General features: G+C 43.5%; 1 protein-coding gene across 2 annotated transcripts in view; it reads right to left on the reverse strand.

Annotated features, from left to right (window-relative positions):
* Positions 1–663: 663 nt before the first annotated feature.
* The window catches only part of SEPSECS (Sep (O-phosphoserine) tRNA:Sec (selenocysteine) tRNA synthase), a 39,333-nt gene continuing 15,689 nt past the window's right edge, over positions 664–24,307 (reverse strand). Inside the window, exons 6-12 of one of the 2 annotated variants that reach the window (XM_081020064.1) lie at positions 23,144–23,246; positions 15,341–15,470; positions 15,128–15,219; positions 5,251–5,344; positions 4,607–4,697; positions 2,546–2,573; positions 664–1,756 (exon numbers count right to left, since the gene is read on the reverse strand). In XM_081020064.1, the coding sequence (XP_080876190.1) occupies positions 1,685–1,756; positions 2,546–2,573; positions 4,607–4,697; positions 5,251–5,344; positions 15,128–15,219; positions 15,341–15,470; positions 23,144–23,246 (610 nt within the window). In that variant the 3' untranslated portion in view covers positions 664–1,684. Of the gene's footprint in view, positions 2,574–4,606; positions 4,698–5,250; positions 5,345–15,127; positions 15,220–15,340; positions 15,471–23,143; positions 23,247–24,307 lie in introns of both variants that reach the window. The other variant, XM_081020063.1, reaches the window with a different exon arrangement.

Raw genomic sequence — 24,307 nt, forward strand, 5'->3', positions numbered from 1 at the left:
GGGAAGCTTGAAGTTCCTAAATGCTTATAGCCTTAAAGGGAATTTGCCTACTTAAGAAAATTGCACAATTAGCGTGAGCTGTCACATAATGTCATCAGCTTCCACGATGGTGAAAGCTGCCTCGTGGGAGACTTTGTATAAAAGAGCTATCACATTACCATAAAAGCTGCACACCAGCCCTAAGCATGGGATTCTCAACTGAAATGGTGATACAGTGGTGCCCTGCAAGACGAATGCCTCGCAAGACGGAAAACTCGCTAGACGAAAGAGTTTTCCGTTTTGGAGGTGCTTCGCAAAACGAATCTCCTATGGGCTTGCTTCGCAAGACGAAAATGTCTTGCGAGTTCCTGCGGGGTTTTTTTCCTCCCCCCCCCCTTTTTCTAAGCCGCTAAGCCGCTTATCCGCTAAGCCGCTAAAAGCCGCTAAAAGCCGCTAAAAGCGCTAATCCGCTAATCCGTCAATGGGCTTGCTTCGCAAGACGAAAAAACCGCTAGACGAAGAGACTCACAGAACGGATTCTTTTCGTCTTGCGAGGCACCACTGTATTGCACACATAAATGAAGAAGTCTTTTGAGTCATCCTCTCACAAATGATACACAAATCGGGGAAAAGTGAGTTTTGGTGGGTGGCAAGGTGAGGGATAGAAAACATTCACCACAGAAAACCAAGGAAAAACTTATAATTTATTCAATTAAGATGACCAGAGCGCCCACCTAAATTTACCTGAGAACATCCACTGATAGTAATTACTTATTCTCATGTCTATAGCAACCCGTTACAAATCAAACTCAATTATTTGAATTAAAGCTCTTAAGTCTAAAGAATTCAGAGGTTCTTCAGCATGCATAATAACCTTGTATTGAGTCTTGTGCGTGGGCGACCTTTGAAGCTGTCTCGCTCTCACTGGCAGAACTACACCATCTTTTACCTTGCTTCCCTTATAATAAAGTTGATGCTTCACTTTAAAACACACCTAAGGGTGCTGTGTGAGTGAAAATGGAACAGGAAGGTTGCAGCAAATAAGGCAGAGTGTAGTTATGTATGTTGTAACATCCCATATAACGAAGTTTGAATGCCAGACCGCAAAATACAGATGCGTAACACACAAATGTTATCTAGATGACTTTTCCTCACAAGAGAGAGAACAAGAAACAAACATTGCACCCCACGTGCCAATAGCACAATAACTCAGTACTGTTGCTGCAACAGTTATGAATCAGTCACTGAGTATCCTGGCTCTGTTATGCATAAATGGAAATCACTACAGTTGTAGTATAGTGTAACAAGATTACAGACAGGAATAGCTACTGCCATATATTCTTTAGCACATAAAGGGTAGATTTATACCCAACTTCCATGGCTACCATTTCCTTCTGCCTGAATCTCACACCACTTGAGATAACCTTCTAAATTCGCTGACCGTAGGCAGTGCTACAATACTAGGGGCCAACCCAGAAGTGGAAGGAATGCTAGCTGACCCTGACGATAACTCTAGACTTCAGAATTTCATTTTGGTGTTACTGCCATAATATGGATTCCAATACCCAGAAAGCAGCAATGCATAATAACATATTAAAATCAGCTCACAGGAGAAATGATCCCCCTTTCAAGGCATTACAGCAGTGGTAGTCAATATGGCATCATCCAGATGTTGTTGTACAACTCCCATGTCCCTGACCGTTGTCTATGCTGGCTGTGGCTGATGGGAGTTGAGAGTCCAACAGTCTCTGCACATCATGTTGGCTTCTCCTGAACTCTAAAACAGAATGCAAGGCACCATCACAGGGGAACCCATAAAGCTTCCATCTGTAAGAGGTCTGATCAGTCAAAAAAAAGAGCAAAGCCTATTGTAATATGGGTGAATTAAAAATGAAATCCGTTTTCCGTTAAATCGTTTTTGCTCACTTGCAAAATGGCGCTCGTAAGGTAGAGAATAACCTGTTATCACTGAATAACCTGCGTTATGCAGAAAGGAAAACTCCCTAACCAATGAACTGGTTTCTTAGGTGAAAATAAAGCCACGCTCCAATATTTATCATTCACAAGGAAATGCGAATGTGTAAACATAAAAAGGAAAGTGCAAGACCCACTGAAATGAATGGGAGCTGCACAACAGCACCAATGGTGCACTTGAACACCTCCCATTCATTTAAATGGAATTAATGCATCACAGGAATGTGTCCTGCATCACTTAACATTTTGGTTATCCCCCCCCCCCCCATTAATTGTACTGCAGGTTGCATGACATGGCCCTGATATAAATGCTGAACATCCTAAGTTGGGAAGAATCTTCCTTAAGCTATTTTCGGTCATCTTCTTCGACTAAATTGCACTTTTCCATACCGGAGGCCACTTCTTCATTCAGTGCTGGGGGACCTTTTTCATCGCTCTTTCCTTTGCTTAGAGCCTTCAAGCACTTATCAAGTCTTTTCAAGAACACGTCGACATCTTCTTTCGTCATTCCAATGGCTGAAGCAGCATTGAGGTAGGCACAGTGGTATTTGTTTGTATGGGCCATGAAGCCTTTGAAAGTGTAACCACTCACTGTTTGCTGAGACCCAAGGGGAACGACCCTGAAAGGGGAGGGGGAAAGGAAAAAAAGTTACATACAGAAACACACCCAGAAATAAAACACAGAACAACCTAACTTGTTGAACTTTTCAGGGGTAATTATGGTGACTTAAAGGAAAGAGCCAGACATCCTGAGCCAGACATCCTGGAGAGTGAAGTCAAATGGGCTTTAGAAAGCACTGCTAATAACAAGGCCAGTGGAAGTGATGATATTCCAGCTGAACTATTTAAAATTTTAAAAGATGATGCTGTTAAGGTGCTACACTCAATATGCCAGCAAATTTGGAAAACTCAGCAGTGGCCAGAGGATTGGAGAAGATCAGTCTACATCCCAATTCCAAAGAAGGGCAGTGCCAAAGAATGCTCCAACTACCGCACAATTGCACTCATTTCACATGCTAGCAATGTTATGCTTAAAATTCTACAAGGCAGGCTTAAGCAGTATGTGGACCGAGAACTCCCAGAAGTGCAAGCTGGATTTCGAAGGGGCAGAGGAACCAGAGACCAAATTGCAAACATGCACTGGATTATGGAGAAAGCTAGAGAGTTCCAGAAAGACATCTACTTCTGCTTCATTGACTATGCAAAAGCCTTTGACTGTGTCGACCACAGCAAACTATGGCAAGTTCTTAAAGAAATGGGAGTGCCTGATCACCTCATCTGTCTCCTGAGAAATCTCTATGTGGGACAAGAAGCTACAGTTAGAACTGGATATGGAACAACTGATTGGTTCAAAATTGGGAAAGGAGTATGACAAGGTTGTATATTGTCTCCCTGCTTATTTAATTTATATGCAGAATTCATCATGCGAAAGGCTGGGCTGAATGAATCCCAAACCGGAATTAAGATTGCCGGAAGAAATATCAACAACCTCAGATATGCAGATGACACAACCTTGATGGCAGAAAGTGAGGAGGAATTAAAGAACCTTTTAATGAGGGTGAAAGAGGAGAGCGCAAAATATGGTCTGAAGCTCAACATCAAAAAAACTAAGATCATGGCCACTGGGCCCATCACTTCCTGGCAAATAGAAGGGGAAGAAATGGAGGCAGTGAGAGATTTTACTTTCTTGGGCTCCATGATCACTGCAGATGGTGACAGCAGTCACGAAATTAAAAGATGCCTGCTTCTTGGGAGAAAAGCAAAGACAAATCTAGATAGCCTCTTAAAAAGCAGAGACATCACCTTGCCAACAAAGGTCCGTATAGTTAAAGCTCTGGTTTTCCCAGTAGTGATGTATGGAATTGAGAGCTGGACCATAAAGAAGGCTGATCACCAAAGAATTGATGCTTTTGAATTATGGTGCTGGAGGAGACTCTTGAGAGTCCCATGGACTGCAAGAAGATCAAACCTATCCATTCTGAAGGAAATCAGCCCTGAGTGCTCATTGCAATGACAGATCCTGAAGCTGAGGCTCCAATACTTTGGCCACCTCATGAGAAGAGAAGACTCCCTGGAGAAGACCCTGGTGTTGGGCAAGATGGAGGGCACAAGGAGAAGGGGACGGCAGAGGACAAGATGGTTGGACAGTGTTCTCGAAACTACTAGCATGAGATTGACCAAACTGCGGGAGGCAGTGGAAGACAGGAGTGCCTGGCGTGCTCTGGTCCATGGGGTCATGAAGAGTCGGACACGACTAAACAACAACAAAAGGAAAGCAAACCTACTAAGGGCCCAATCCAGACTCTCAACCACCAATGCTGGCAATCATTGGCTGTGAGACCAACTTGAGATCCAGTTGGTCCAGGGCCAGCTCAGCCCTGCCCTTGGAATGGCACACTTTGCGACTTTCTGCCCCACATAAGGGAGGTTTGGGTTCCAGCTGCTCTCACCTGGGAGTGAGTGCCACTGAAATCAGTGGGATTTGCTTCAGAGTAAACATGCACAGAACCAAGTTGCATGCAAGCTCTGTCCTGCCAACCTCTGCATATCTTTTGGGTCAGTTTTGAGACTGGCTCCAAGTGAAGGGAGACTTGCTCCCGGAAAATTTGCTTCAATGCGTTTTTGAATCGGAGGTGTTAACGGAAGTACTTACCTTGCGCCAGACACTTGTCTGGTGAAAAGCATAGATCCAAGCTGCGTGACAGCTGTCCCACTTTGTTTATCTAGCTCTCTGAGTGACATAGCTGAAAATACAAGTTAACAAGGTTATTGTAATTTATAATAATTCCTTTCTACAGCAAATATTAGTAGAAAGTTTTGAAAAAGTGGTGTGTGTGTGAGTGAGTGAGAGAGAGGGATGCCTAAATGTCCCATTCATATTGGGGGGGGGGGGGGTATCAGCCTATTTATTTATTTCCAACATTTCTACACAGTAGTACCTCGGGTTAAGAACTTAATTCGTTCCGGAGGTCCATTCTTAACCTGAAACTGTTCTTAACCTGAGGTACCACTTTAGCTAATGGGGCCTCCCACCGCCGCCACACGATTTCTGTTCTCACCCTGAAGCAAAGTTCTTAATCCGAGGTACTATTTCTGGATTAGCGGATTCAGTAATTTGAAGCTTCTGTAACCCGAGGTACCACTGTAATTCCCATTAACAACAACAACAAAACCTTCCCTGGACAGTTCAGAAGTGAAAGTGACAAACCACATTTGCCACGATATAATCACCCTCTGCTTTATTACACCGCAGATTTCTTCTCTGCAGATACAACCATCCCACAACACCCTGATTACCTAAGGAGATGGGGTTGTGAGGTGTTTCCAGCAGCCTCTCGTTGTAAGCTTCCGCTAATTTCTTCACATTCTCCGAAAGGTAGGAAAACATTTCCTAGGGGGAGAGAAGGGGGACCAACTGCTTTTAGTTCTTTTTTTGGCTATTCTTCACCGGAAATCTGTGTCTTCACGTTTGCCACCAAGTATTTCCTACTTAATATTTAGATTAATCCGTTAAAACAAAAGCAGCAGCAAGCAGGTTTGAGGTCAACAAAGACCAGGAGCTGCTGGCTAATCAAACAGCACTGAGGAAACCAACAGCAGTGTCTTCCTGCATCTTTTTACAGGAATTATTATTATTATTAGTTTTTAATATTTAATGCTGTATTGTTTTTAACACTCGATTGGGAGCCCCCCAGAGTGGCTGGGGAAACTCAGCCAGATGGGCAGGGTATAAATAATAAATTATTAAATTATTATTATTTTATAGGGACCAGCTGGAAGGATGTAACCAAAGACCAGGGAAACTTAGTTGGTCCCAGATAAAGCTTGTATCCCAAAGCAGGTGCTCCCCCCCCCCGGGAAATCTGTGTTTTACCACTGAATCAGAGCAAACGGCAGAAAGCCCAATTGCTGTTTGCTTTGATTTAGCAGCAAAACATGGATTTTCCTGGGGAAAGCACCAGGATAAGAAAAGAAAAGAAAAAAACACTAGGACACAGACCTGTGCTTAGAAACACAGCACAAAAGGAAGTCTGGATGAGTCCGGAGTTCAAATCAAATTACCGTATTTTTCGCCCTATAGGGCGCACCGGCCCATAGGGTGCACCTAGTTTTTTTTGGGGGGGGGGGAATAAAGAAAAAAAATTTATTCTCCCCCCAGGCGAGGGGCTGGGGCGGAGGAAGCCCAAGCTTCCCCCGACCCCAGCCCCCAGAACAGGCTGCTATCCGCAAGCCTTGGGAGCCCAGCGGGAAGCCGCACCGGGCTCCCAAGGCTTGCGGATATCTGCCCGAAGCCCGGGGCACACTCCACTGCGCTCCCCGGGTTTCGGGCTGCAGGCTGCTGCCTGCAAGCCTTGGGAGCCCGGCGGGAACTCCCGCGGGCTCCCAAGGCTTGCGGATAGCTTCCTGAAGCCTGGAGAGCGAGAGGGGTCGGTGTGCACCGACCCCTCTCGCTCTCCAGGCTTCAGCGAAAGCCTGCATTCGCCCCATAGGATGCACACACATTTCCCCTTCATTTCTGGAGGGGAAAAAGTGCGTCCTATAGGGCGAAAAATATGGTAATTTCTCAGTCAGTGTAGTGGCATGAAAAATTTTGGAGGCAGGGCAGGGATTAGACCAGCCTCCTCTCGCAGATCCAACATTATGAGGACTGAAGAGCAACCCATGTCCCACTCCTCACAAAAGCCAAGAAACAATATATACGCCATGGATAGTGGATTTGGCAGAAATCTTCACCCCTTGGCTAATCCCCCAAGCAAGACTACCACAAGGAAGCCCAAACAAAGCAGCTTTCAGAGCTGAGATTTAGGAGCTTTTTGCAGCAGTAAAACCAGCTAATTTAAAACCAGGACGTTAACACTATTAATTAATTGTGGCTGGCTGACTGAAGTGACATGGTGAAACAAGGGGGAACGAAACAGTAAACACCCGTGATTTATTAAATGATCTGCCTTTCAGAATTATTTTTTCCCCTATTTTAATACGCATCTAGATCTTACAAGCAGCTAACTAAGCAGTTTACCGTACAATAAATTAGTAGTGCCATATATTCGGCAATACTTTTTGTGAGGCCAAATCCATATCTAACCTCTATTAGAAAATCTGGCTACTCTGTGAGGAATTTACGAGGACTCCAAACACAAGTTTTACTTAAGAGAAATGTAACTGAATTCCATTGATTTTTCTGCATTGCGAGTGCTATATTTAACTCAAGACACAAAAGGATCTTATCATACTAGAAGAGTATTGAACAACTTAAGCACTAAAATGCCAGCTAAATTTCCAATGGGGGAAGTGAAGAGATTAGATTAAAAAGCCAAGTGAAACAATGCTTTATGCTAGATCAGCAGCGTTTGAGGAAAAAACAAAAAAAAGTTACCTCCAAAATGTGTGGCATATCCACAGCTCTTAAACGAGTATAACTGAGTATGGATTTCAACAACCAGTAACCCAGAGATATTCACAAATTGCAGTTTTCACACAAAAGAAAACAGATGTCTCAAATGTGTGTGTGTGTCCCATGTTACACAGTTTGAGTGAGTAGACATTTCGAGTGAGTTATTTTCAGGAGAATTTAGCTGACTCTTTGTTAGAACAGAACCATATGCTACTCTGATGTACTGAGAAGCAGTATGAGAATGAGCTTTGGGGTCACCTGCTTCCCCCTTCCCTTCCCTTTCCATTCCTTTTTCGTGCCAAGATTAGAAACTTCTAATCACTTTTTGTGGCAAAGTTTGCCTATCTAGATGAAGTGGCAAACCAATGGACCACAAAACGGAATCCAACGTTTTCTCTTTGCCTTCCTACTTTCCCCCGTATGCCTAGATTAGAGAGCCAGAGTCTTGTGCCTGCTGCATGTTCATAATGCCAACCATGGTTTAGTGCAGGGGTCAGCAAACTTTTTCAGCAGGGGGCTGGTCCACTGTCCCTCAGACCTTGTGGGGAGCCAGACTCTATTTTGGAAAAACAAAACACAAATTCCTTTGTCCCACAAATAACCCAGAGATGCATTCTAAATAAAAGGACACATTCTACTCCTGTAAAAACACTAGGCAAGCCCCACAAATAACCCAGAGATGCATTTTAAATAAAAGGGCACATTCTACTCATGTAAAAACACACTGATTCCTGGACTGTCCACGGGCCGGATTTAGAAGGCGATTGGGCCGAATCCAGCCCCCAGGCCTTAGTTTGCCTACCCATGATCTAAACTCTGGGTGGCAGGTAAGTGGGGCAGGGCTTTGCTGTTGTGACCCTTAGATTCTGGAAATAGATCCCTTGAGAGGCAGGTCTAACCTCTTTGCCACTAACCTTTTCAAGACTGGTGGGTCTCTAGTCTAAATCAGTGTTTTGTTCCTAAAACAATGTTTAGGGGTACTCTCATTTTCCTACTCATTGAAATACTGCCCCTCAATGAGGCCAAATTTAGATTTACAAAACATTTAGGGGTATGCGTACCCCTGCGTCCCCCCCAGAAAAAAAGCACTGGTCTAAATTAACTTGTTTTCTCTGCATGGTTACATGACATGCGGCTTTTCTGCTGATTGCAGTTTAATTGTACTGATCCTTTTAATTATGGTGCGCTTGTTCCATTTTTTAATATAATTGTATACTGCTTTATGGGACCTGAAGGTTCCATAAAGTGGCATACATTTTAATATATAATAAGCTTCTGGAGCAGTGCTGTTTGGCCTGTGCTTGATTTGTGTGAATGGAAGTTCCCAGTGGGCAGACAAAGCTCTAGACGTGTGAGGTTTTCTTTTTCTTTCATCTGTAATCATTAATAGTGGACATGGTTTAGTGTTTCATCTAACTAGACTTTCCAAAATCTTAAGTGGAGGCTTGAAAAAAAACCCCCAGCAAATTAATGGTTGGGATCCAAAGAGCAATGCACAGGTACTTTACTCACCCATAGGGTATTTTCTGCTTCCTTTTCAAGTATCCCCCCACCACTACCATAATAGTGGCTGCTGGAAGGAAATGATCTTTTTCCACCTGTGCAGGTGTGAAAGGACTATTCCACACAGACAAGTGGGGAGTTTGGATCCTGCGTCATCTCAACCAGACAAGACAGATTACTGATAGATAAGCTTGCCGAAAAGCACTACACAGCTCCTCCATTGCACAAGAGTTGCATGAAACTATTAAGATAGGCAGTGCATTACAGTGGATAAGGCTAGGTGGGCTAGCAATACCTGCATTCAAACTATCTGTTCAGTAGTGGAGCTTAATGGGTGGTTATAACTGGGATGGGAGAAGGATAGATTGCCATTTTAGGGGATGGGTGCTGCCTTAGGGAAAACACTCCCTAGCCCCTAGGCAGCCTGTTTATTTGTCAACAGTATTACAAAAGCACTGAAAGCCTCCAGTACTTTCTCTGGCCTTGCAAAAGGCTGTCATGGATCCATTTATCGCTCACGGAGGTGGAGAGCATGAAACATGTTCCTTTGCGTCATGCAGAGGGAGGAGGAATCTGGGCCGAGCTATCAGGTTCTGCTGCAGAGATTAACCTCCCCTCTGCAAGACACTGGCTAGGCTCTTTATTGATGCGAGCTCAAATAACCTGCAATAAGATTTGACATGAGGATAAGGCAAGAAAAGGGAGAAAATTATTCTGATTTTTTTTTTTAATAGCCTGGCTTCTTTTTTTGAGTAGGTGTAGTGGAACCAATATAGAAAAGAGCACTCAATGTCAAGCTATAAATAGCTCCTGCTGAGAACATAATAGCTGTGCCTCAGCTTTCACAGAGCAAAAGGCAATAAACCACCACTATTAAATTTTACCATTCAGGAACACACACATTCAAAGTACACTAAAGAAAAGCAAGGTGATAGTTCTTATTTCTACAACAAATCTGAAACAAGAAACTGATTCACAACATTTAGAAAATAATGCTTATGGAGCAGAACTACTGTTTCAGTTAAAATATATGGTTGAGTTGCTTAGATTTGCTTCTTCACTGAAATCATTAGAATCTAATTCTTTATTTGTTATATTAACTAAAGCAATAACAAATGAATGACATATTAATCATTTTTAAAGATACATGGTCTTCATTGAGCTTTGTCATCTACCAAAGCCAAATTATTTGTGGTTCCCGGCAGTTGAAAATGATCCTTAGTATCTGTGGTCCATATTCAGTTGACCCGTTGCACTGGCAGAAGCCAGCACGTTAATTCCTGCTAGTGCAATGGAACTTTCTTCCTCCTCTCCTCAAGTGCATTCTATGCTGTCCCCAGATATTCTTTGGAAGGTTTGAGAAAACACCAGAACAGAATAGTTTTTTGGGATGGTATGAGAAGAAAGGTCCATTGCACAAGCAAAATCCTTATGCTGACAGAACCTTAGCCACAGCTCTACATTCAATACAACCCTAAGTACTGACACTATGAATCTAACCCTCAGCTTTATAGAATCTAACCCCCCTACTTTATAGAAGTATAGACTGACTTTTGAAACCTGTGTGTATGTGGACTAGAACAATACAATTGTTTTCATTTTTAATAGTATATTGTTGAAGAATCATTAGGAATTTCACTTAATTTTATGCCAAGGAGCCACTATGGGACTTTCCTGGAACAATTACAAATTAGCTGTTCCTGCTGGTACCTAGACCACTGCTCCTCTGGCCAGACTAGTCTCAACATTTCTGTACTAAAGACTGGCGCTTATTTCCCTCTTCTCTGACTACCTTTAACAAGTAAGAGGAAGAACATATTGCCCTTGCAGGAGCTTCCCTCCCTGCTTCTTCAACACGAGTCACTGATCTTGCCTGTGCCTCCTGGCTTGAAGGAAGCAAACTCTGTACAATGACTCATGCAGAGAAGAAATAGGCAGCCTCCTCTGAGTATGGTGGCAAAATCTGCCATGCGTTTCCAGCAGGAGTGACTGACAGATCCTATCCCATCTGATGCGGTCACAGCAGAATTGACATCAGCTTTCCTCACATCCCAACACACACACACTTTGGGAGGAGTTAAGATCAGAGAAGTGAATCATGCAGTGATGTAGAGAGTGGCTTCCTTCGTATATGTATGCATGTGGGGTACTCTAGATTCACATGGCGCTTATCTTATTTATATCTTGTGACATGCACTGCAAAGAAACTACCGACCTAGACACAGTATATCTTGACATTCTTATTGCAGTAGCAAATGAGGAGGCAGCACCACATGTCACGTTCAACCATTTGTCTGCAGGCCACAAGTTGGAATTTTTTTTGTTTTGCTTACACAAAGCAACCGCACAACGGCACAGGCGTCTTAGGCATGAATTAAAGAGGCTTCTATTTTAGGTAGCAGCGAGTCACTTTGTTTCTGCCTAACACGAGAATGGCTCTAAGCTTGCAAAACAATAAAATAATATATTAAATATTCAAGAGTTCAGAGATGCGAGAGCTGAAGTAACATGCATTTGTCAAGAATCCCTTACATCAGCAAATCAGAAGATCTCCCACATCACACTGGAGTGGGGGAAAGCAATGATATAGTATTTGCTGATGTACTGCCAATTCAGGTCAATTATTAGAGATTAGTCAGATTTCCACAAATGCACTTCAGTTAAAGAAGAGGAAACCTTGCAAATATAATTTGGCTACCATTTTGTTTTCTTCTTCTTCCTCTAGGTCCCAGTTGCATTTTGATGTCCCAAGTTTTGTTAGCCTACAAATACTCCCTTAAAAAACCCCAATGCTTGAGAACCACTTTATTAAGCACCCTCTCCCACATACAAACACACTCCCTGAAGTGTTGCAGTCCAAGAAAGGGCAATGACACGCATATAGCTGGGTCTCGTCTTGGTAGTTTTACAAAGTTAGGAACAAATTTAGGAGATTCTATTCCGAGCGAGACACACAACAGGGATGCCAAATTAAAATTGTACTTCCAATTGTCGTTTTTGTGTTTCCTAGAGTTTAAAGATGTTGTGGTGTGATTAATGGGTTGCTGACCAAATGGTCCCTCTGCAACTTCAAGTGTATCACAACACTCACAGTTCTTTCCCCCCTGCGCAGGGCTGGTTGTTGCACTGAGACTGTGCTTGTGGACCTGTTTGATTATTTTTAGCTAGGAATCAATAAGGGAAATCATACCCTATTGATCTTATTAGGCTTTGTTGCAGCCTCATTCATCACAAGGTGATGGCATCTCAACTGCAAGACTTGGTGGTGGTTTGCAGGGACGTTCCTGAATTACTCTCATCATTTCTGGCAGGGAAGTGCTGGGTGGTTGCTTGCAAGGTCCCATTCCCCAAACATGTTGTGATCGAGACATGTCCACTACACGCTGCATTAACATCCAGCTCTCTTTTCCCAACGGTCTCACGTAGACCCAGCACACAGTTTCATTTGAGGTTCCAGCCAAGCACTTAATGCAGATAGAGTGATAGCAAATCAAGGCAAGCATGGAAAAAAGATACTTGCAAATTTGAAACTAGAGGGGCTAGGTAATCCTATTATCAGAAAAATCTTATTGGGTGGTCTTGGGTATGTCTAAACTATTACAGTCTAAGACCATAATTCAAACCCCAAACAGAATGGAAGGGCTCAGTGGGGTGTCAGGACCACCACTGCACCCACAGCCATAATAATAATATTAATAACAATACAAAAATTTTATTTATATCCCGCCCTCCCCAGCTGAAGCCAAGCTCAGAGCGGCTAACAACAGTAAAAGTAACACAATTTACATAAAATCACAATCAATTAACTGAAATACATTCTAATATCAATTCATTCTAAAATCAATTCAGAATCCAATTAATGGCAACCGTTGGGCTAGCGTTCTATGAGGATTACCAAAGGATGGGGTCAGACTGTGCCTCGGCCAAAGGCCTGGTGGAACAGCTCTGTCTTGCAGGCCCTGTGGAAAGATGTCAAGTCCCGCAGGGCCCTAGTCTCTTGTGACAGAGCGTTCCACCAGATCAGAGCCACAGCCGAAAAAGCCCTGGCTCTGGTTGAGGCCAGCCTAACCACCCTGTGGCCCGGGACCTCCAAGATGTTTTTCTCTGAAGACCGTAAGGTCCTCTGTGGGACATACCAGGAGAGGCGGTCCCGTAGGTACGAGGGTCTTAGGCTTTAAAGGTTGTGACTCATGCGGACCAACCTGCAGTTTCCAGGATGGAAGGCACCAGGTTGGTCAGAATGTAATGCTAAACCATGGCTTAGAACTACATGGGCAAGCCTGAGCAAAGCTCCAGGCTCTCATGGCAGACTTCAGAAGGGCAGGGTGATATATCGTCCAAAACTGGTTTGAAGGCCATATAATTTCTGTTTCATAATTTTTGACCTGGCAATATAACCCAAATCACGATGTGTATGTGTGTTTGTGTGCTATGCAAAAATCACAATGTGGGAAAAACCGGGAAGCCAGCCAATGCTTTTCTCGGTTTTTGCAGCCCCTGTTAACTCTGCTGGCTCAGCTCTCCCCTACCTCCTGCAGGGGCCAGTGAATCACAAGAAAAGGTGCTGGCAAAAATCATGATGCGAGAAAAAACAGTGCCTCTACATAGCTCCATCCTTATTTCAGACATTGTGATATATTGGTATATCACAATGTTTAGCTGGTGATATATTGCGGTGTTGAAAACCAGATACCACCCAGCCCTAGACCTCATAGAATCATAGAGTTGGAAGAGACCACAAGGGCCATCGAGTCCAACCCCCTGCCAAGCAGGAAACACCATTAGAGCACTCCTGACATATGGTTGTCAAGCCTCTGCTTAAAGACCTCCAAAGAAGGAGACTCCACCACACTCCTTGGCAGCAAATTCCACTGTCGAACAGCTCTTACTGTCAGGAAGTTCTTCCTAATGTTTAGGTGGAATCTTCTTTCTTGTAGTTTGGATCCATTGCTCCGTGTCCGCTTCTCTGGAGCAGCAGAAAACAACCTTTCTCCCTCCTCTATGTGACATCCTTTTATATATTTGAACATGGCTATCATATCACCCCTTAACCTCCTCTTCTCCAGGCTAAACATGCCCAGCTCCCTTAGCCGTTCCTCATAAGGCATCGTTTCCAGGCCTTTGACCATTTTGGTTGCCCTCCTCTGGACACGTTCCAGTTTGTCAGTGTCCTTCTTGAACTGTGGTGCCCAGAACTGGACACAGTACTCCAGGTGAGGTCTGACCAGAGCAGAATACCTCAGCAAAGTTAACTTTTAGTTTCAAAGAATATCAGCTTAGTGCTATTTGTGAACAAGGAATCTTGGTTTAGAACAAACAACCGTTTGCTAAAGAAGCTGAAGGAGAGGCCGATGCTCTTCCTGGGAGTGGGGAAAAGAGAAATAAGATAGAAATCATTTATTTTCTATTTGAGTTTCTTTCATAACCCATGATCTGAAGTTGGTTTGATTGGCAAGTTACCATTGTTTGTTGTAAGTCAAGATTCCTGGTTTAAGCATTCCTGATTTGTACATGGGAGGAAGCAAGAAGAGTGGGGAGTGCCCCAGCCTCACTGAGACTCATCCATGTACAGTGATACCTCAGGTTAAGAACTTAATTCGTCCTGGAGGTCTGTTCTTAACCTGAAACTGTTCTTAACCTGAAGCACCACTTTAGCTAATGGGGCCTCCTCCTGCTGCTGCTGCACGATTTCTGTTCTCATCCTGAAGCAAAGTTCTTAACCCAAGGTAATATTTCTGGGTCTGCAGAGTCTGTAACCTGAAGCATATGTAATCCGAGGTACCACTGTAGTGCTGAACTATGGATAAACTTTGCATGCATACCAGCCCACTGTGGAAATATGGCACATCCAGTGGTACCTCGGAAGTCGAACGGAATCTGTTCCGGAAGTCCGTTCGACTTCCTAAACATTCGGAAACCAAGGCACGGCTTCCGATTGGCTGCAGGAAGCTCCTGCAGCCAATCAGAAGCCGCGTAAGCTGCATTGGACGTTTGTGTTCCAAAGAACGTTCACAAACTGGAACACTCACTTCTGGGTTTGCGGCGTTCAGGAGCCAAAACGTTCGACTCGCAAGGTTTTTGGGGATCCAAGGTACGACTGTACTGAGAAAACAGAGCCCTGGTTGTCAGCCCATTTAAAAACAACAACAAAGACATAGCTACAGGCCAAACAAGAAAGCTTCATGTGCCTACTGCAGCTGAGGCTCCAAAAATGTTTGTTACGTGTTTATTACAACTTAAGATGTAATTTGCCATCAGTTAATTTTGAAATATTACCTTTCTTTCTTTTAGCAGCTGTTGATACCCCTTTGTGCCCAAGGTCAGCAATGTAATGAGAAGATCTAATGAAGGAGAGGCTGATGCTCTTCCTGGGGGTGGGGAAGAGAGAAATAAGATATAAATCATTTCTTTTCTCATTGGGGAGAATAAGCTATTTGAGTTTCTTTCAGGGTTGTTTCCTGAAGAAAAATCCATTTAAAAACTATATACCTGGGTACATTTTGCTGATCTCCTGTATGAAGGAGTCACTGAAGCCAGCAATGATAGCACCACCTACTGGAACCATGAAGTTTTTGTCCAAACTTTGCACAAATGCATCAATTCGACCTCTTCGTGCTCCCTAAAAAGACAGACACAGAACCAAGATGAGAACCAAGGTGACCTATCCTTAATCTATGTGATTAAACAAGGAGCTGGTCTTTAAAAAATCCAGTTTTAGCTTATTTTATATCTACTGCTTTTTGTATTTTTACTGTTGGTACGATAATTGCTTTTGTTTCTGATGTCTTTGATCTGTTTTATATTTGTTTTATGGTTCTCTTTTGCCGGCTAATTAAAAGATAAATAAACCCAGTAGGCGTATGAACAAAGTATTAGTCAAAGCCACTAACCATCAGTACAACCTACCAGGAAATTTAGAACTGTCAGTCCTTCTTGGCACATATTTATTTAAAACAACTCTTTGGCTACAAAGGCTCCCAGACAGCTCACTAAAATCGACAGTCTGCCTCCAAAAGAAAAAGAGATAGGGAAGGAGTAGGAAAGAAAGGAAACTCAGGCATTTGTTCTTAAATGTCTTGAAGTTTTTTAGAATGACCAGTTGGAAGGGAAATAGTTCTGGGAGAGGAGGAGCCAAAAATAAGTGTGTTGCATAGCTGTCAACTTACAGATTTGAAAATAAGGGACCAGCAGCCTTGGAAATAAGGGATCAGCAGCCAAAATAAGGGATTTTCAGAGCACAGGTATGTTCGGCTTCTGAGCCCCTCCGAGCCAAAGGCAGAAAGCCCAGCCAGCAGCCAAACGAAGCCTCAAGCGGTGGTTCCCACAGCGCAACAACCCGGCAAAGGGGATGCAGCAAGGAAAACCACCGTCACCTCTCTGCTGGGAAGCGCTGCGCAAAGGCGAGTCCCCAGGCAATGCGGCCGATTTGATCGGCACAAGGCATGCAAGCTCCACCCCCCAGTCATTCTTAGACTCCTTATTGGGTGAGCAACACAGCCAAGCAACACAGCTGGAGCCTCCCTGGCCAGCAGGGAGGGAGGGAGAGGAGCTGCTTCCTTTGAAACCCGGGAAATTTAAGGGACATCATCAATAAGGGACAGCAGAGGGACACGGCGCTGGGATAAGGGAGTTTCCTGCCAAATAAGGGATGGTTGACAGCTATGGTGTGCTGTCAGCTGAACTGAACTGACACTGATAATGGCCCTACTTCCCTCCTCAGCCTTTGCAGTATCCTGATAAAATGACTCCTGCTCAGTGATAGTTGAGGGAGGGAAAGAACCAAAGGCAGCTAAGTCTCTTATCAGGGTCTTGCACAATTCCCATTCACGTCAATGGAGCTTGATACAGGAAAAGTGTCTGGTAGATTGTGCCCAGGTTTCTTTACAGGGGCTCCTTTGTTCCTTGTTAAAACTGTTTTGGAAAACCATGTTAAACAATAGAGATTAAAACCACAGGATGGGTCTCTTGCAACACCACTCTTCTCCAAAACGTGCCATGAGGTTTTAGCCACAAAATTCCTGTTCAGTAAGAGACCTTTCTGTAAGATCACAAATGCATATCTCAATTTACAGTTGGAGGATCACTAAATTAATCTGCATTCTCACGCTGAACTGCTTAGGAAGCATGAGTCTTTTAACAGAAAGATTTATTTACATTAACGTATTTCTAGCCCACCTAACCAAGGAGACTTAGGAGGCGGCTGGCATTTTAAGAATAGAAAACATGCTAAGATAGAACAGCAGCAGAATAAAATAATCCAGCTACGATCCTAAAATCAGCAAGGAATAAAACAACAGAACAACATATGCCAAGTTAAAACATCTGTGCAGATAAACATGTTGTCCCCCACCACCACCTTAGTGCCAAAAACTCATTATAGGCACCAAGTGTGCAGTCCGATGGTGTGTGCTCCACAAGCAGGGTGCCAACACAGAAAAGGACCTGTCCTCCTGTTCCCCACCTCCTTTTCTTCATCTGGTGGGAGAACTCAGGACAACGACCATCTCAGATAGCATCAGGGGATGCATTGTTTCAGAGTTGATCCCAAGCTACACAGGGCTTTATAGATTATGGTAAAGCCAGTCCTTTGAATTGTACATAGAATTGCACACAGAGCCATCCAGTGCTGCCTCTAACAGCACCTCCAGTCTGTGAATTTGACCCTCAAGGAGTGGAAATCTATTCAAAAAGGTCTGAACACTTATCTCCCAGGTGTGGTCAACCATCTACCAACACTACCACCCTGCCTAGATTGAGCTTTAGAGTGACATTCAGCTCTATTTTGAGTACAGTGGTACCTTGGTTTACAACCATAATCCGTTCTGGAGGTCTGTTTGTAAACCAAAACAGGTTGTAACCCAAGGCACGCTTTCGCCAATGGAGCCTCAAAAAAAAAAAGAAGGGAAAAAAAAGGTTCATAATCCAAAAAAATGGGGTGTAATCCAAAAAAAGGTTGCAAACTGGGACATGCACTTCCGGGTTTGACATGTTTGTAATCCAAAACTTATGCAAACCAAGACGTATGCAAACCAAGGTACCATTGTAGACCCATTGAGATTAATGAGCACAACTAAGTTATATATTAATTTTAATAGGTCAACTCTGAGTACAACTTAGTTGACTACCACCCCAAGAACCCACGTTTACTATAAATTGTGCATCCCCCTTCAGCAGAGCAGATGCGTTTTCCCAGTGCAAAGCAGAAAACATATAAAAATATAAGTAAAAGTGATCCCTTTGAATGTCTTAACATAAATCATAAACAAACAGGAGCAAAACAGAAAGCAGTGTGCAACCCAGTGGACTAATGGACCAATTGTGCTACTCAGTATTTTCTTGACAAGGCTATCATTAGAAGTGATTTATTATTTCCATTACAGGTGATGTAGAAAGTTAAATTGTTCTTCACATTTTGATCTCAGCGTTCCTATGTAACAGTGGAGCTTTCCACAATACAAATGTTAATTTGGCTACAGCCAGCTCTGAAAATATGTTTGTGAGGATGGGAAGAGTGGTGACTGTCCGGCCTATTGCTTGTTCATTGTCTGCCACACTACTGTCTTTACACGCATCTCATTTCTGGCGTTCAAGGCCTGAGGGGGAAAAAGATAGGGTGGGCGCAAGCCCCACCTGGTTCCCCAGCGCCAGATCTTACCTTCCTCAGGCAATTTAATAACAAGTCTGTGTTACAGAGGTCTCTCATCTTCAAGTTCTTTCATTAGATAATTCTTTATCTCTGGAATTTTCTGGCTTGGCACATCAAGATTCCCCCCACCCCACTCAGTTCTATGTGGTGCAGCTGCCGTAAGACCGTCCCGCCCCAAACCATGTTTTGCAAATCAGGATCCACCCGAGGGTACATGCCTACCACAAAGCAAATTCCCACAACCCTTATCTTGTTGGTATTAATTTAGTTTTGTTCTGCGTGTGTTGGTGCTAGCTTGTTTTCTCATTCAACAGAATCTAATGCCAGCAGCTGGAGTAGGTTAATATCAGTGTATGTTGAACAGTTAGGGAAGGAAGGTGTCATGGGTGCTGTGACATAAGGGATACAGGGAAACAGACCCCACACCAACGTGAATTCCCCACTTCAAATATTTTGATGCATCCCTTGTTTTGCCGTATGCCTTTATTGGCCACAGGACAAGAATTGTTGTTGTTGTTGTTTGGTCGTGTCTGACCCTTCATGACGCCATGGACCAGAGCACGCCAGGCACTCCTGTCTTCCACTGCCTCCCACAGTTTGGTCAAACTCATGCTGGTAGCTTCGAGAACACTGTCCAACCATCTCGTCCTCTGTCGTCCCCTTCTCCTTGTGCCCTCAATCTTTCCCAACATTAGGGTCTTTTCCAGGGAGTCTTCTCTTCTCATGAGGTGGCCAAAGTATTGGAGCCTCAGCTTCAGGATCTGTGCTTCCAGTGAGCACTCAGGGCTGATTTCCTTCAGAATGGAGAGGTTTGATCTTCTTGCAGTCCGTGGGACTCTCAAGAGTCTCCTCCAGCACCAGAATTCAAAAGCATCAATTCTTCGGTGATCAGCCTTCGTTATGGTCCAGCTCTCACTTCCATACATCACTACTGGGAAAACCATGGCTTTGGGAAAAACATCATGCTTAGTTAGGCCCTTCCTTCCTTCCTTCCTTCCTTCTGCCATGCAAGGAAGGTGTCTGTCTATCCATACATCTTCCATACATCACTACTGGGAAAACCATAGCTTTAACTATACGGTCCTTTGTTGGCAAGGTGATCTCTCTGCTTTTTAAGATGCTGTCTAGGTTTGTCATTGCTTTTCTCCCAAGAAGCAGGCGCCTTTTAATTTCGTGACTGCTGTCACCAAGAATTGCATCTTTCCAAATGCAGCTTTTTAAAAGTTCAGATTCCATAACTACGTATGCCATTAAAATACCTTTAACAAACAGATTTCAGCAACAATCTAAGCCACATTCCTAAAATCCCAAGAAGTCTGGCCTATCTTAACATAGGGGTCACCCCCAAATGGAGGGAGGGGGGAGATCAAGAAAGCAGAAAGCTTATGAAAACTGGCTAGCCAGATGGCTAGACAAGGACTACTGATGCAGAAAAGTTCCACAGTATTTATACTCATACTCAAGATAGGCAGTTGGAAAGGGGCACAAGACTCTTGCCTCAGCAGGCATCCCCATCACATGCTGCTAAAGGGCAGGTGTTAACTCAATCTGCTGCTGCTGGCTGCATATCCATAACCTATACATCAGCGCAATCACACAGAGACAACAGTGGCAAATCTGAGCAGCTCAACAACTTAAAGGAGCTCAAATTTTGCAACAAAGGAAGTTTCACAAACAGTGACGTCGTTTTGCACGAAGAAGTACTGGTGGCAAAAGCCCCCAAATTGGGGAAACCATATCCGAGAGCTCGAAATGGCCTTAATATTGGGTGAACTTATTTGTGGGCTGAGCTGCCTGTTGGTTTAGAAAAATCAGATGGATGCCAATTCATATGCAGGAATCACATTAATAAACAACAATAATAAACACCTAGTATTTACATAGCACCTTTTCAGTCTTTTAAGACATGCATATATCTTTACAAAATATCTCTCATGTCGGTATTATTATCATCACACACCCCAGCATCATACTGCAGGTGCATGCACGCATGTACAAAGCTTGGACTGACAGCAGCAATTCCTCCCTGCAAGGGTGGGGGCCCATTCAGATGCCCCATCCCCCAGGAGACTGATTCAGGAAACTGGGGATTCCCGAATATTCTTGGGGGGGAGGGTGTCTTCCAGTGGAGAAAGCTGATGATCCTGTAGAAGCTCTGGTTTTGCGATGGAATGGTGAGATGAAATACGGTTGACACAATCGCTCCTGAACATTGGCTCCTTGGTATTCTAGGCAGCTTCAGGATATGAAGCAAGCCGGATGAAGCAAATAATAATAATAATAATAATAATAATAATAATAATAATAATAATAATTTATTATTTATACCCCGCCCATCTGGCTGAGTTTCCCCAGCCATTCTGGGCGGCTTCCAATCGAGTGTTAAAAACAATACAGCATTAAATATTAAAAACTTCCCTAATCAGGGCTGCCTTCAAGTGGCGCAAGACTTGCTCTGGACCCAAACAAACCCTGGTTAGTGCACCTAATCATGCAGTGTAGAAGACTCATTTTGCAGCCTGCACTGTGGCCGACTGGTGGAGTTATTTTAGACAGTTACTTACTAGAGCATTTGAGGACTTGCTGTGACCAACTGGCTGCACACTTTGAGGATAAAGTTGCTTGACTTCAGAGTGACCTTGACTCTGCGGTTGTCACAGTCGCAGATGAAGTATCCAATGCCACCGTCCGTGATGTGTTGTGGGATCGGTTTCGCCTTATGCAGTCAGCTGATGTGGACAAGGGGCTTTCAGCTATATCCCCAGCTACATGTCCTCTGAGCCCGTCTACCCTGGCTTTCTAATTCTAGAAGAGTGGGTTGGGTCAGAATGTGCTTACAGCTTCATTGTGGAAGGGGGTGTGGTACCTGCTACCTTGAAAGAGATGGGGTGGTACAGCCTCTCCTGAATAAACCAGCCCTGTACCCCTTGGAGTGGATTAACTATTGACCAGCTGAAAATGCTTCTTTACTTGGGGAAGGCCATGGAAAAGATTGGAGGGTAGGAGCAGTTGCAGGCATTCTTGGATGACACAGATTGTTTAGATCCATTCCAAACTAGGTTCAGGCCTGGCTATGGGGCTGAGTCAACCTTAGTCGTCCTAATAATAGTGCCACTGTATTCTGCTCTGGTCAGACCTCACCTGGAGTACTGTGTCCAGTTCTGGGCACCACAGTTCAAGAAGGACACTGACAAACTGGAACGTGTCCAGAGGTGGGCAAACAAAATGGTCAAAGGTCTGGAAACGATGCCTTATGAGGAACGGCTAAGGGAGCTGGGCATGTTTAGCCTGGAGAAGAGGAGGTTAAGGGGTGATATGATAGCCATGTTCAAATATATAAAAGGATGTCATATAGAGGAGGGAGAAAGGTTGTTTTCTGCTGCTCCAGAGAAGCGGACACGGAGCAATGGATCCAAACTACAAGAAAGAAGATTCCACCTAAACATTAGGAAGAACTTCCTGACAGTAAGAGCTGTTCGACAGTGGAATTTGCTGCCAAGGAGTGTGGTGGAGTCTCCTTCTTTGGAGGTCTTTAAGCAGAGGCTTGACAACCATATGTCAGGAGTGCTCTGATGGTGTTTCCTGCTTGGCAGGGGGTTGGACTCGATGGCCCTTGTGGTCTCTTCCAACTCTATAATTCTATAATAGATGACCTTTACAGAGAGTGGGACAGAACCGGGTGTGACTTAGCTCCTGCCTCTTGGTCTCTCTGTGGCCTTCAATACCACTGACTATGACATCCTCCTGGACTAACTCTGTGGAATGGGCACCATTCAAATACTTTTTATATAACCTTTTAATTGAAATGTTAACGTTTTATTTCATATTTTTGTAAACCACTTATCGAGGTTTCCTTACAGTCAAGCAGTATATAAATTTTGCAAAAAATAAAAAAGTAAGAGAAAGAGAGGCTGTAGCTTTCCTTAGGCTTGCATCAGGTATTTCCTGGCTCACAACTCATTTTCTTAGCCACTGCACTATCTAGTCCTTGCATAGCATATTCTCCTAAAGCTGTGTGCTTGAAATTTAATTTCCCTATTCGCTTTTAAATACCATGACAGATCCTTTTCTGTTGAGAACTCTTAACCCATCCAGGTCAAGATCCTTTTACTCTCCTCATGCAAGTCAGGCTCTGACACTTCAGAATTTTGAAGGCTGAGAAAACTGGTGTGGATCGCGGAATTACCACCCCACATTCTGGGTTTATCTTCTCTCTCTTTAGCAGCTATTGTCCCTGCTCCTTCCACTCCCATTCTCTCAGGAAAATTTGCGACTAGTAAGAGAGTTAAGTATAGACTAAGTTAAGTATAGTGGCAGCCGCCCTGTGGAACGCCCTCCTACCAGATGTCAAAGAGAACAACAACTACCAGACTTTTAGAAGACATCTGAAGGCAGCCCTGTTTAGGGAAGCTGTTAATGTTTGATAGACTACTGTATTTTAATATTTTGTTGGAAGCTGTCCAGAGTGGCTGGGGAAACCCAGCCAGATGGGCGGGGTATAAATAATAAATTATTATTATTATTATTGATAAATAACAGAGGAAAACACAGTATTGCCAGCTAGAAAGCTCCAAGTTTCAAAGTTGGTGTAAAAGTCTAGTTAATCTAGAGACGTAACAGCCAAGATAGAGGTAAATGTCCCTTACCTGCTGAATGAGATGCATACATTTGGAGGACTGGACTCCATATGCATTATTGACTATGTGGGGGATGTCATATCTTGCACAAATCTCAGCCAATTCTTCCAATCTGCAAATATAAAATTGAAATTTGGGCAAACACAGTCAAGGAGAGAAAAGTAATAGAAGGAACCTGGGAGGAAAGACTGAAATAAATTAAAAGGAAACGTAAGGGAAACAAAGCAGAGTATCTCAGTTAGCCTCCTACTGCTTAAGATAAGATGGAAACAGTTCAAACAGTTCAAATAGCTGCATAACCTACAAGGGGATTATGGAAACCCGGTGACATATTTGGCATTGACTTTGAACAGATGAGCACATCACCAAAAGCTTTTGCAACTTCCTAAGTTTCATGCCGTTTGAGACCAAAGCCCTTAGACTATGGTATTAGTTCAAGAGTTATTTAGACATTAGCTAAAGTTGCATTCTTATCTATTTTTCTAATGAGTATTTGGACTAAGAATTCAGTTTAAAAAGCACTTATTTTACGGTCCAATACAGTGGTACCTTAGTTGTCGAATTTAATCCATTCCAGGAGTCCGTTCGACGCCCGGAGCCGTTCAAAAACCAAGGCGTGGCTTCCGATTGAGAGCAGAAGCTTCCTGCACTCAATCGGAAGCTGCGAAAGACATTTGGCTTCTGAAAAACGTTCACAAACCGGAACACTCACTTCCGGGTTTGCTGCGTTCGGGAGCTGATTTGTTTGGGAGCCAAGCCATTCAACAACCAAGGTACCACTGTAGTGGTAAACATAGTTGTAATTATTTAGAGGCATTCAATTTCTTTTTAAATCGCAACCTTCCCATCTATCTAGATTTCGACTTCAATGGGGACCAAACATATAAAGCAGGCATAGGCAAACTCGGCCCTCCAGATGTTTTGGGACTACAACTCCCATCATCCCTAATGGTCCTGTTAGCTAGGGATGATGGGAGTTGTAGTCCCAAAACATCTGGAGGGCTAAGTTTGCCTATGCCTGATATAAAATCTGTTGTGAAAATTAAATAGTTCAGGACATATTGAAATGATTTAAACCAAAAAAAACCAACTTTCTGATTAGCACATTTTGGGGGGCAGGGGGAAAGTATGTCTACTAACTGAATGCTAGAACAGCTAAAATACCTGAACAGT

Source organism: Podarcis pityusensis (assembly GCF_964106645.2).
Source record: "Podarcis pityusensis genome assembly, chromosome: 9".
NCBI classification, from domain to species: domain Eukaryota; kingdom Metazoa; phylum Chordata; class Lepidosauria; order Squamata; family Lacertidae; genus Podarcis; species Podarcis pityusensis.